Here is a 13,473-nt window from a genome sequence, read left to right on the forward strand (position 1 = left end):
CCCCGCGCACATCACTTCCTCGGCGCCTCCGGCCGGTGGGGACAGGCAAACGGACAGTGGACAGTGGACAGCAGCCAGCGGCCGGGAGACAGACGCTGGGCGGCGCGAGCGAGGAGTGCGCGGCTCCGGCACTCGGCGACCCCGGCCCATGGCCGGTCCAGCCCCGCCCGCCGCCGCGGACGAGCTGCCCGGCCCGGCCCGGCGCCTCTACTCCAGGTGGGCTGGGCGGGCCGGGGGCGGCGGGCCGCGGGCACGGGGCGGCCGCCGGGGCAGCGGGCGGCCGGGAACAAAGGCGGCGGCGGCGGCGGCGGCGCGCAACGTGGCGGGGACCCGCCCTCCGTGCGGGGCAGCGGGGGTGGGAGCACGAGAGTGGGGGCGCCACGGGTGCCAGAGGAGGGCGCGGGATGGGGCTTCTGGGGGTGCAGGGGTGGGGCGGGGTGGGAGCTCCAGGGCTACACATGGGAATGGGGAGGATGAGGCGGGGTGCGGGAGCCTGGGAATGGAGGTGTGAGGATGGGGGTGCTGGGAGGGGCTGCAGCGCCCCAGTGAGAGCCCAGGGACTAACGAAAACCTGGAGACTAACGGGTGGGTAGGCTGGGTGGCTGGGATGGGCAGCTGCCCGTGGGGGGCGGGGGCGAGGGCTCCCCGCCCCCTCCCGCAGTCCGGGGACAGAGGATGAGAGTCTAGCCGCTTCTCCAGCTGCGTTCTCGCTGCAGTTGGGCCGCCTGACACAGCAGGTGTGTGCAGAGGGGCTGCCAGGGGCTCCCCTCCCCACTGCCACGGCCTGGGTGGCAGCTTGGCTGAAGAAACCGGACTGTGTCATGGGAAGGGCCCTGTCCCCCATCAGCCCATCCCCCGCTGCTGCCCCTGGTCCAGCGGGTGGCCCCAGGTGTGGGGCTGCAGAGCTAGGCAGCCCGGTGGGTGTGTGTCTGTCTACAAAGGCACCTGCCTGGAGGCAGGTTCACGACAGCAGCCTGGACTGTGCCCCACGCCCCGCCAGTCAGGGATGACAGGCTGGCTCTGCCCGGGGCTGCGTGCCTGCTTGATGACTCCGGGCCTGGCTCCGGTGTTTCATAGGGTGATGCCCGGGGCCCGGGACTCCGCCAGCGAAGTGGGCAGGCATGAGTGCTGAGCTGGGGCGATTATTGGCAGCAGCCCCCAGAGGGAGGCCTCGCTCCCCACCCCTGACTGGAGGGACATCGTCACCCCCGCCCCCCGCCGGCGTCCCTGAGACCAGGCGGCCTGTCAGCAGCACACCTCTGCGTGCACTCGATGTGCAGTGGCTGCATGGTGCCGGGCAAGGCGAGGCCCCACTGCCCTCCCCACCCTGGGCTGCGCTGCTGGCCAGAGACACAGCCCCCATTGTGCGGTCTCAGGCCCAGCCCGCGCCCCTGGCCTGGCTCCTGGGCCCCACGCAGGGGGCGGGGCGTGCGGGAGGACGAGCTGGCAGCCAGCGCTGCAGGACCGGCGTGCAGAACCCACTCCACGGCCCCCATGGGATGCGGAGCCGTGCAGGCAGCTGTGCCCCAGGGTCATCTGTCCCATGCAGACAGGGCGCGTTGTCCCCAAGAACAACAGGAGTTGATCTGGCAGCCACCGGCTGTGTGAGTGTGTGAGTGTGAGTGTGTGTGTGTGTGTGTGTGTGTGTGTGTGTGTGTGAGTGTGAGAGGGAGAGCTGGGAGACCCCGCACAGCTGAGCATGGGGTCCACATGGGCCCAGTCACTCTACGGGCGTGACCTGGGAGCCTGGGGTGTGGGTCACGTGGAGCCCCATGAGGACACATGGCCTGGAGGGGTTGACCCCGGGCAGGGACAGGGACAGGGACAGAGGGGATGCTGGGAGAGGCCTTGAGCCCAACCCGGCATCCTTGTAAGCTGAAGCCTGAACCGAGCTGGACTGGGGTGCAGGAGCCCCCTGCAGGGCGTGAGGGATTTGGACCCCACCACGTAGCCATGGCCAGATGTGGGCAGGGCGGTTCCTGGTCAGAGCGGCTTGAGGGGGCCTCCTGGGCAGGAGGGGGCTGTGGGGCAGGTGAGGAGGGGCCTGCTCCCACAGGTCTGGCAGTCCCAGATGGTCAGCTAGGAAGCTGTCGGAAGGTGGTCTGCCTCCTCGGAGCCTGCGTGTTGGGTGGGGGGGGCCCGCCAGTGGTGTGGAAGCTGGGGTGGGGACACTGGGTAGACAAGATCCATTAGATCTGAGCACTGCCTGGATAGCTGTTGGGAGGCTCCTTGGGGCCAGGCCAGGTCTTCTCTGCCTGGCGCACCACCCAGGGTCCCCCCCTTCCCACACCCACATTCCCGCTGATGAGAGAGTTCAGTTCTCCTAGGAGAACTGGGCTTAGAATACTCACTGAGGGGAACCTGGGCACAAGAGTGCCAGTGAGCTACCAAGTGCCCCGTGGGGCCCTAGGGAGGGGCTGGGTCAGACGGGCTGCCCCTCCTGCAGGAGCTCTGGACGGCGGGGGGGCGGGCAGGTGGCCGAGAAGACCCGAAAGCGGGGACGCCATGGGTAGGCCTCTCCCGGCCTCTCCCAGCCTCCCGGCCGCCTTTGGCCAGCAGCCAGGTTCTCTTGCCTAGAGCTGGGAACGGGACAGTGGCAGTGGCAGAGCACCTCAACTCTGGGGTGGCCTTGGAGGGGTCCCAGACAGCAGGCACCTAGGTAGAGGCATCCCCTGGTGTGGGGCACACACCCACAGCACATGGTCATGCCACCTGCCCGTCTCTACCCCGCTCCCTCCCCAGGTGGCCCCCAGGCACTGGCCCTGGTGGCCTGGTGGGCCCTTCCTTGACCTGGCCCTAGGGTCCCCAAGCTCCCAAGCCGGGTGACACTCACACCCCTCAGGGAGGGAGGGAGGCAGGCCACTGTGCCCCGGGCAGCTGTAGCCCCAGTGGACACAGGCATCCCGCCAGGTGACAGGGCGAATACCCACAGGCCTGCAGGAGTGATGTGGGGGACAGAGGCCCCAGAATCTTCCCTGAGCAGCGAGGGGGGGCCCAGCCAGGCTGCTCCTCGCAGAGGACAGGAGAGGGTGGCCAGGCATCAGGCGAGGAGCACAGGGGGAGGTGGGAGGGGCTTGGTATGGGGCACCGAGCTCGGGGTTCCGCTTGCTGACAGGAGCTGGGCATGGAGCAGGTGGCCCGGGCCCTGCCCTGCCCCCCTCAGCTGCGCTGTCCTGGGGGTGAACGTGTGGCATTGGACAGAGGCCTCAGGGCAGGGAGGAGAGTGTCTCGGCCTGGACACCCTCGAGGGCAGGACCTGGTGGGGGTGGGCAGTTGGGATCAGATCCTCCCACTGCTGCGGACACCACCCAGGACTCTGCCCTCCTAGACACCCCCAAAATGAAAACAGGCAGGGCCGGCAGGGCCTCCTGGCTGATGCCGGCCTGAGGATGCTGTGTCCTCCACACCCTCCCACTAGTCCTCGGCTTCCTGCCTCTGCTCAGACCCCAGGGTGGCCTCAAGGAGTGGAGCTCCCTAGTTCCTCGTCCCCAGAGCTGCGTCACCTTGGAGCCCCCCGCCCCAGCTCCTGCCACTGAGAAGACAAGTGGCCTGGCAGAAGGGGCTGCCCAGAGTAGAAGGGGCTCCTGGGGTGAGCAGCACCCCAGGGGGCTGGGAAGGGTGGTCCCTGAGAGATGCCTTGGACTTGTCACCGCCGCTCTGCCCTGCCAGGCCTGAGGGGACTCAGTAGGCTCTGAACCTGTGGCCCTTGTCTGTCGCTGGACATTACTGCACACCCATCCAACCCCCAACCCGCCACACTACTCCAGGGGGCTCCTCCCTTCACCCAGGGAAGGTCACATGACCCGGCCCCTGCATTGGCCATCCCTGGCTGGAGGAGCTGGGTGGCAGGCAGGGTAGGTGGCCAAGGGGCTGAAGATTCAGGAAGGGAGCTGGGGGAAGGGGTCTGGGCCTCCTACGCCCTCCACCCCGGCCCTGGGTAGCCTCCCCAGGCCCCTCGCCGGGTTAGACCCGGAACCCCCTCAGACGGTCAGGGCGGGTAAGCCCAGCAGCCCCTGGAGGCTTGGGAGGCACTAATAAGACACCTGGACTGATGCCAGGCCAGGCTGCGGGAGGGTGGGGGGTGGGGAGTAACCCGGGGAGGGCGGCGGGGGGTGGGGGGACCTCTCCAGACAGGGATTGGCTCTGCTCCAGGGGAGCCCTGGGGGCGATGGCTTCCCTGGCCTGGGCGGCTCTGCCCGGGGGAGAGTCGGGGCCGGGGCCGCCAGCACGTCCTGTGCATCACCTCCTTCCTCCCGTCCTTCGCGAACGCGGGCATGGGCTCCTTCGAGCTGGGCTCTGGCCCAGAGCTGGCTTCAGGGTCGAAGCGGGGAGAGTTTGCGGAGGAGCCAGGGAGAGTGGGAAGGCGGGCACAGCCCCCTCGGGGACGTCCTTTGGGCTGCCTGCTGACGGTGCTGATCCCCTTGATCCCTTGATCCACCCCAGTTCCCATGAGCCCTAGGCGATGTGTCTGCGGGCCTGGGGTGTCCCGCAGCCGAGGCCGCCAGAGCCCTCAGCCCACCGCGCTGGGGTGAGGAGAGGCAGGGGAACCCCCAAACCGACGCAGCCCCAGGACCAACAGCTAAGGTGGGGCAAGGGCTGGCCAGCCAGCAGAGAGGCCCGGAGCCCGGCAATGCCGGCTGCGGCCGTGGAGGGCCAGCCTGCGGCCCTGAGCTTGGCAGAGAAGGCCGTGTGCAAAGTGGTGTACGGTGCGCCCCGCCCCCGCCCGCTGCTGCTGCCCGTGGGCCTGGAGCTGTGGCTGTACGTACAGAAGATGCGAAACCTGCAGAGGAAGAGGTGGGTGGGCGCCCGGCGGGACACGGGGCCACTCGGGCGTGTGCAGGCCTGGGGAGCAGGTGACGGGTGCCAGACTGGAGGTCAAGGTGCAGTCGGAGGTTTTTGCCATGAGTGGAAAGAGTAGGGGCTTGTAGCCCTGGACACCCTGCCTGGTGCCTCTCCAGGTGGCCTCCCAGGTTGCCAGGGGCCCATGCTAGACCCCCCCAGTGTATGCGATGATGTCCCATCAGGGGGCCCCGCCGCCCCCCTTGATGTCTGGTCCCCAGGCCCTGCCCAAGCCAGAAACCTTTGCTCCGAAACGAGGTGGGGAGGGCACCAGGCCCCGCATCAGAAGTGCCCATGCTTCGGAGCCCAGTGCCCACCCCCCGTCACCTGGAGGAGAGGGCCGTTCGCTCCTCAGGTGGCTCGCGAGCAGCCGGGCAGGGACCAGCAGGCCTCAGGGAGGAAGCCCCGTGCGTGACCCCGTGGAGAGGGTGGGACCATCTGTGATACGGCACCCGCTGCCCTCCCCAGGGCACTGGGCGATGTGGCCGGAATGTGGGGGGTGGTCTGCTGTCCCGGTCTCCGGGCTTCGCCCCTCACCCCGGGCTCCCTGAGCGGTCACAGGGCTCCGCTTGAATCTGTGGGAGGCAGGGAGGTGGTGGGTCCCGGAGCCCAGACCTTGTGTCCCCCACGGAGGAAGGAGCCGCTCCCCCAGGACGAGGGGCCCCGATGCTGGGGAGCCGTGGCTGGGCGAGGGGCCTGGCGGAGGGGGGCGGCTTTCCCTGCAGAGAGCTGAGAGCCAGCGCCCCTCCCCGGCCGCGGCGTCACCGCCTGTGGAACCGTCTGCAGTGCTCACGTTCTCGATGACACGGGGAGGGTGACGGGCATGTGGCTGTGTCAGGCATCCGGCTAGCGCGGGGAAGCTCGGGCCTAGACGACTGCTTATGTTTAAGGTGCCGTGGTGGCCCCCAGTGACTCCTGACGTCGCAGGGCGCTCCCGGGCAGGGAGGGGCGGGGCCTCGGGCGCCCTACTCTGTAGCTTTCCCACGCACTCCAGTGACCTCAAGAGCGATGGCGACGAGGCAGGGGCAGCCAGGGCCTGCCTGCCACCGCACAGAGCGCGGCCCCCCCTTTCCCAGGGCTCGTGGGGGTGGGGTCACCGGGCTGGAGGCCGTCCGACCCCCTCCTCCCAAGGCCTGCGAGGAGCCCCCGCACTGGGCCCCACCCCTCCCGCCCCAGGGCAGGGCAGTAGGTCAGGCCTTCAGCCTGGGACCCATGCGACCAGCTGGGCCAGGTGGGAGAAGGCCGAGCCCCTGAGCGGTCCAGCCCAGGGCCCCATAGCGGGGCAGGCCAGAGCCAGGGCTGCCAGCCGTGCCCCGAGAGCAGCTCGCCCGAGGCCTGGGCCACAAGGGCCTCAGTGAGCAGGTGCCACCTCGGGGCACTGTGCAGGGCCCAAGGGTCAGGGGCTTCTTCTCCCACCTGACCAAAGGTGGGGCGTGAGGCCAGCACGGCCCCCAGCAAGGATCACACCGGCAGTCGCTCAGGGCCCTGGGCCCTTGGGGTTAGGCCGTGTGCACAGGGCAGGAACTAGGGCGCTTTTCCAGGGATCGGGGTCATCCCGGGACGTGATACTGTCTACGTCCTCCCATGGCAGCGGTTGGGGGTGGGTGGGCAGCATGGCGGGAACAGCTGTTTCTCAGGCCAGTCCTGGCCAGCAGCCAGCAAAGCACTTCTCAGCTGGGGCAGGGGGGGAGGGAGGGGCTGGGGGCTGGCTGACCCTCTGCTCACAGGCAGCCATGCCCCCTGCAGAACAGGGTGAGCGCAGATGATGGCTGAGCTCCCAGCCCCTGAGAGCTTGCTGGGTGCCCCGCCCCCTGCCCCCAGGATGCAGGATGGGGGCTGGGCTGGGCTCAGATCCTGCCTCTGTGACCTTGACCAGCTCACTGCGCCTCTCTGAGCCCTGGCTGTCCTCGGTGGAGACCAAGATGAAGGGTGGCCCCTGGCCTGGGCAGCCGGCACTTGGGGGCTGGTGGTGTTTGGAGCTCAGCCACTGCAGGTCTTGCTGCAGTCTCAGGCTGACAGCTTCTCCCGGGGTGCCCCTGGGCCCTGGCAGTGAGGAGGTTTGGGCACGGGTGAGCCGCACAGGTGTGCCAGCCTAGGTACGGTCACGCCATCAGACCCAGCGCCTGCGTCTGGTATTTATCCAGTAAGAGGTCTGGTGCACAGGTGTGGCACGGGGACCCTGTGGTCCGAGGTGGAGGAGCACGGGTCCCCAGGCTGTGAGCCCTCCTCTCTGCCCAGGATGGAGGCCTCCTGCCTGGAGCTGGCCCTGGAGGGCGAGCGCCTGTGCAAGGCTGGGGATTTCAAGGCAGGCGTGGCCTTCTTCGAGGCCGCCGTGCAGGTGGGCACCGAGGACCTGAAGACACTGAGCGCCATCTACAGCCAGCTGGGCAATGCCTACTTCTACCTGAAGGAGTACGCCCGGGCGCTGGAGTACCACAAGCACGACCTGCTGCTGGCCCGGTGAGCCGCGGGCACCGGCGTGGGCACACGGGGGCCACACGTCACCTGCCGGGTCCATCACTGGGTGGGGTCTGGGGGGCAGTCACTGGGCAGGCTCTCCTAACATCGACTCTGGTTTCAAGCCGCCCAGCTCCCCCTGCCCCAATCCGGGGTCCCCCGACAGCTGCAGGCCGTGCAGGGCCTCCCCCTGACCTGCCCAGAGAGAGCGATCAAGCCACCACCCCCGCCCCGGGCAGGCCCTCCCAAGGCCTTGCCCTCCCGTGCCCGGGCCCCTCAGCCCGGCAGGCCCCTCACTGCCCCCTGCCCCCAGGGCCATCGGCGACCGCATGGGTGAGGCCAAGGCCAGCGGGAACCTGGGCAACACGCTCAAGGTCCTGCAGCGCTTTGACGAGGCCGTCGTCTGCTGCCAGCGGCACCTGGACATCGCCCAGGAGCAGGGGGACAAGGTGCGTCCTCCACTCCCAGCCCACAGCCCCTGGGATTGGGGCCTGCGGGACACATGCCACTCACAGCCTCCTGCTCTCACCCTGTGGGAGGAAGGTGCGAGGACGGCCCCCCTCAGAGACGAGGGCTCTTTCTGCGCGTGTCGACACTGTGGAGCTGAGGGCTGGTTCCCCAAGCTGGAGTCCGCAGCCCCCCATCTTTCATGGCAGTTCCCCTCAGCTCTCCCCCTCACCCTGCCAGCAATTCCCACGCCTTCCGGGGCCCAGAGAGAGACGGGTGACACGGCCCTGGGAGGAAGCGTGGCTGCAGAGGCAGACGTCAGTGAAGTAGCTGCCGTGGACAGCAGCCTCAGTCCGGCCCTCTGCCAGACACCTGACCGTCCCGCTTTGCAACCTCTCCTGTACCCCTGTGAGATAGGTGTCCTTGCTCCCCTACACAGACAAGGAAATTGAGGCTAGAGGGGTGACATGACTCGCCCCAAATCACGGCGTCTGGCCCTGAGGCAGAGTCCCTGGGCTTCAGAGCGGGACCTGGCCACCTCACTGGGTGGACCTAGTCATGTCCCACCCAGGCCCTCACCTTTGGGACCCCGGGTCCAGCTAGGACAGTGGGCCAGGCAGCAGGCGCACTGGCTTTGCAAGCACGCCCCTGGGCGACGTCCCCACCCAGCAGCCCAAGGCTGGGGGCTCCTGGGGGTCTGGCTGGAGGCGCCCCAACCTCGGTGCCGCCCGCAGGTCGGGGAGGCACGGGCACTCTACAACATGGGGAACGTGTACCACGCCAAAGGCAAGCAGCTGTCCTGGAACGCTGCGCAGGACCCCGGACACCTGCCCCCGGACGTGCGTGACACTCTGCGCAGGGCCTCCGAGTTCTATGAGTGAGTGGCCCCGAGCCCGTGCCGCTGAGCCGCTGGGCCCCTGCCTGCCGCTCTGGACCCGGCAGCAGCCCCGGCAAGGAGCACCCACCCCCAGCCCTGCCCGCCCGCGGTCCCGGGAGAGACAGCCAAGCCACCATCCTTCCCCGCCCCCGGGGTCTGCTGGGACCCCATGAAACCCTGCGTGTCCCATGTCACGGTCCCTCGCAGCAGTGGAGAGAAGCGAGGAAATGCTCAGCCGGAGCCACGTTTAAAAACAACATGGCTGGGAAAAGGGCCGGGACATTGGGCCGAGTCCCCGGGAGGGACAGAGGTCTCCCCGGAGAACAAGGCTGCACCTGGGAACCAGAACTGGGGAGAGGGGGAGCCCTGACCCGGGCTCGGAGCTCAGAGAGCACCACCGGGCACCAGAGCTGAAGGGGCCCTGGGAGGGGCGGCACGGAGGACCCTGCTCGGTGTTCCCCAGCGGGGGGCCGGATCGCACCCGAGGGCTGTGGCTCAGACGGACTCGGCCCCCAGGAGGAACCTGTCCCTGGTGAAGGAGCTGGGCGACCGGGCGGCCCAGGGCAGGGCCTGCGGCAACCTGGGCAACACCCACTACCTGCTGGGGAGCTTCGTGGAGGCCACCGCCTTCCACAAGGAGGTGGGTCGGCGGCGGGGGCGGGGCGGCCTGCTCAGCCCCTGCTTCGGCTGGGCTTGGTGCGGGGGTCCTGGGACTGCTCCCCCGGATACGCGGATGTGGGGCCAGCCACCCTGGGCAGGGAGGCAGCACCTGCCACCCACGTCGGGTGGCAGAGCTGCTGCATGACCACTGGGCCGTGGGATCTGCGTCCACAGCGCCTGGCCATCGCTAAGGAGTTTGGGGACAAGGCGGCCGAGCGCAGGGCCTACAGCAACCTGGGGAACGCCCACGTCTTCCTGGGGCGCTTCGACGTGGCTGCCGAGTACTACAAGTAGGTGCCCCGGCACCCAGCCAGGGAGAAGGTGGGCCCGGGAGGCACCCACCCCAAGGTCGGGGAGAGTCTGACCTCCCAGCCCCCCAGGGGCCACCCTGGAAGGGCAGACTGACAAAGCCGGAGTCCGGGGCTGCCAGGGACAGGGGTGAGCACAGTGCCCCTCACTCGTGTGCCAGGCACAGAGCCGGCCTTGGCCGAGGGCCTCCCGGCGCCGGTTACTGGGGGGACCCTAGAGCTGTTTTTGCCCCTCACAGTGGCAGTGGGGTGCGGAGATACTATTCCCACAGGCACTCAGAAAGGTGAGGGCCCCTCTGGCTCCTGGGGGGTCCCTGACTTGTGCCAGGACGCCCTCTGGGCCACCTGCCTTCTGGCCTGAGTAGCGGAGCGGTGGCCGCTGAGCAGAGACCAGGTCATTCGCACTGGGTTTTGGGCTGAGCCCTGACACGCCAGTCAGGACCCTGAGCCAGGTGTTGCTGTCCCGGGCCCCCCATGGAGAGGCAGACACCAGGGTGGTGAGGGACCGGCAGGAGTAGGCAGAGCCTGGCGGGGCCCTGTCCATCTGGTTCCAGCAGAGGCGGGTGCTTTGGCCATGCGAGAAACCCCAGGTGGACCTCCGGGCAGGTGGGCTGCTTCCCCCACAGCCAGCTACCCCTCAGCGGGGGAGGGGCGTGGGCCGCACCCTGCCCCGGGGCGGGGGTGGGGGTGGGGTGTTGGTGCTGCAGCTGTCCTGGGGCTGGCCCCTCTCCGCAGGAAGACACTGCAGCTGTCACGGCAGCTCAAGGAGCAGGCGGTGGAGGCACAGGCCTGCTACAGCCTGGGCAACACCTACACGCTGCTGCAGGACCACGAGCGCGCGGCCGAGTACCACCTGCGGCACCTGCTCATCGCTCAGGAGCTGGCCGACAGGTGTGCGGGGGCAGACCCGGCTGGGGGCTCCCACCACCCGCAGGCCCTGGCGCAAGCCGATTACAGCCGCCCAGGCCTGAGTCCGAGGCCCTGCTCGGCCACTGACCACCAAGTGACGCTAAGCAGGGCAGCCCTGCCTGGGCCTCGGCCTCCCTCTGTCCCTGGGCCATGCCGCCCACTAAGTGGGACTAGGCGAGACCGGGTGACGCTGGGCCAGTCACGCGCGGTGCCCCTCGATACAGCTGCTTGCAAGTTTTACTTAAGTTGCCCAGTCCATCGACCCTTCAGCCTATGTAAATGTCAGTCTCGGTGGAGGGACAGCCAGACTGGGGACTCCTAAACAGGCAGCCACACACGCGAGGCCGGCTGGGCAGTGGCCGGAGGCAGAGCCACAGGCTGCGGAGAGCAGGGGCCACGTATCAGGCCGCCCCGCCAGGAGGCTTCAGGTGACACGCACCTTCTCTTTGGGGAGACGAAGACGTTTTGGAACTAGCTTGTGGCGATGGTCACAGGCTGTGAACGTGCATGGTGCCACCGAATCGTGCCCTGCGGACGATTAAGCTCTTGTCAGACAGTATTTTCCTCGATTTAAAAATTAAGGGCTCCAGGGGCTGGGGTCAGCACTGCCCCCAAAGATGGAAGGAAAGCAAGGGGTCCGTGCCTCACCGGCCACTAGGGGGCGAGCAAGGCCAGCCAGGAGCCCTGGCAGCCAGGCCCCCCCCACCTCCTCTGTCCACCTCCCACCATGTTGGGCCTGGACCCCCGGAGACTAGGGGCTTGGGAAGGCTGGCCTGGTGGTCAGGCCCAGGGGGGTGCAGACGGTGATTCAGTTTCCCTCCCCACAGAGTGGGCGAGGGCCGGGCATGCTGGAGTCTGGGGAACGCCTACGTGTCCATGGGGAGCCCGGCACAAGCCCTGACCTTCGCCAAGAAGCACTTGGAGATCTCCCAGGAGGTGCGCTGTGCCTTCCTCCCCCGCCCCAACCACTGTGGGAGCCCCGCAGGCGCTGCCCAGCCCACTCCAGAGGGACTGCCTGCAGGGCCAGCCCCACGTCCCTGGAGCAGAGGCCGGGGTGCAGCCCTGGCCCCCAGCATTCCATGGGGAAGCCCCACCAGGCCCACCCCTTTGGCTAGCTCCGGTCCACCCAGTGAGCCCAGACGGAGCCTGAGGGGTGGACAGGAAGCTTCACGGGCTGGGAGGTTCACGGCCCAGCACCAGATGGAGGGCCCCACGCTGCCCGAGACCTGGCTGCCCGGGGCCCCAAGCCGTCCTGCGGTGTGAGGGGGGGTGGCCTGGGATGCAGGAGGCACTCCCACCCGGGGTAGATGCCCAGACTCCCTTGGGGCACAGTGAGGCCCGGTCCCTTGAGGCCTACGGAGGGCCTCCCAGCAGCCTGCCCACTGACCCGGCCCTGCCCGGACTCAGATTGGAGACCACAACGGGGAGCTCACGGCCCGCATGAACGTGGCACAGCTACAGCTGGCACTGGGCAGGCTGACCAGCCCGGCCGCCGCAGAGAAGCCAGACCTGGCCGGCTACGAGGCCCAAGGTGGGTTCCCGGGCTGGGGGTGGGGGAGCCTGTGGCCCCGGTCGGGATGCAGGGCCTCGGTGAGCAGGGCTGTGACAGGAGGGCCGCCTTGGCTTGGGGCACTGGCTTATGCAGGGGCTGTGGTGTGGGCTGCAGGGAGCTGGGTTCTCCTCCACACAGCCGCCCAGGAAGAGAAGGGCCCCCCCAGGAGGTGGGGGAAGTGACGGGGTGTCCAGGGTGCCGGGGGCACAGATAGAGGGCCGTCTCTCGAGGCAGGTCGGGGATCAGGGAGATTAGAAGGGTGGGGGCAGCATGGGCAAGGGGGTAGCCCAAACACCGGCATCCAGGCCGGTTCTTTGTGGTCACTGGAGCAGCAAGGGCCTGTGGCCACACTGAGCCCCCCAGGTTTACCACCCAGGGGCACCCCAGCAGGCAAGAAGAGGAGAGGGCCCTCACTGCCCTTCCTAGCCACCCAGCCCACTCGGGCTGGAGGCTGGGTCTGGGGGAGAGCTTCCCTTTGGGCCAGAGTGGGAGGGGCTGGGTGAAGAGGGTGGGGCTGAGGCAGCGGAGGGGTGGGGAGCCGGTCCACCCACCACAGTAACCTCAGCCCGCTGCTGGGGTCGCCCATGAAGTCAGCAATGTGCACACAAGGACAGGGCGTGCCTTGCAAAGCAAACAGATTCATAAATTCAGGGTCTGTGGGCGGGGGACACCCCGAGCTGGCTTCTGGGGCAGCTGCAGGTGGGCGCAGGGCAGAGAGCTAGCCATCCCCTCCCCACCCACACGGCCTCGGCCATGCTTCTCCAGTTTTCAGAGTCCGGTCCCAGCCCCCTGCAGGCCATGGTTCCAGGGGTGCCCACTCTGCCCCAGCTCCTAAGCCCCTTGGCCTGCCCAGAACCGGGCCGGGGTTTCGGAGGGCAGGCGGCTTGGGCCCCTGAAGGCCACCTCCAGGCCCCCGGCGGAGGGCCCGGCATCTGGACAGGCTCCGGCAGGGCCGGCCCGACCCTGTGTCCTGCCATTCTCCTCCTCGGAGCTGAGGGAAGGGGGGCGTGTGGTGAACGGCGGGCTGTGCAGGAACAAGGCAGCTTCTGTCCTCCCCACGCCCCGCTGGAGCCTCCCCATGGGGCTGCCTGCTGGTTGGCCACCAGCAGAGGGCAGGGCTGGGGCTCGGCCGACCTCCCGGGAGGGTGGCTGCCGACGCAGTGTGCGCAGTGTGCCCCGGCCGGAGGAGGCCTCGAGGCGGATGCCCTGAGCGTGGGCGGCCCAGGTGGGGCAGCACCATCCATCCCTTCACTCATTCGCGCATTCGCTCATGCGCGCTAAGCCAGCGTGGTGGGCTGGCCGTTTCCGGAAGCCGAGTGCCCACCTTCTGGAAACTGCCCCTTCGGGGTGGGATGGGACAGCTGCATGTCCAGACCCTGTCAGTTTGGGGGGAGGGTGAAGGGAGCCAGGTGAGCACCCGGGAG

At 68.7% G+C, this 13,473-nt stretch overlaps 1 protein-coding gene across 7 annotated transcripts in view; it reads left to right on the forward strand.

Annotated features, from left to right (window-relative positions):
* The window catches only part of GPSM1 (G protein signaling modulator 1), a 25,779-nt gene continuing 12,306 nt past the window's right edge, over positions 1–13,473 (forward strand). For 3 of the 7 annotated variants that reach the window (XM_039858796.1, XM_039858800.1, XM_039858797.1), the window contains exons 1-9: positions 1–216; positions 7,078–7,299; positions 7,610–7,745; positions 8,478–8,620; positions 9,137–9,260; positions 9,455–9,570; positions 10,324–10,479; positions 11,325–11,433; positions 11,905–12,028. In XM_039858796.1, the coding sequence (XP_039714730.1) occupies positions 149–216; positions 7,078–7,299; positions 7,610–7,745; positions 8,478–8,620; positions 9,137–9,260; positions 9,455–9,570; positions 10,324–10,479; positions 11,325–11,433; positions 11,905–12,028 (1,198 nt within the window). In that variant the 5' untranslated portion in view covers positions 1–148. Of the gene's footprint in view, positions 217–4,161; positions 4,795–7,077; positions 7,300–7,609; positions 7,746–8,477; positions 8,621–9,136; positions 9,261–9,454; positions 9,571–10,323; positions 10,480–11,324; positions 11,434–11,904; positions 12,029–13,473 lie in introns of those variants that run through there. The other 4 variants (XM_039858798.1, XM_039858799.1, XM_039858801.1 and 1 more) reach the window with 3 other exon arrangements.

The sequence above is a fragment of the Pteropus medius genome, unplaced genomic scaffold, assembly GCF_902729225.1.
Source record: "Pteropus medius unplaced genomic scaffold, Ma_sr-lr_union100, whole genome shotgun sequence".
In the NCBI taxonomy this organism is placed as follows: domain Eukaryota; kingdom Metazoa; phylum Chordata; class Mammalia; order Chiroptera; family Pteropodidae; genus Pteropus; species Pteropus medius.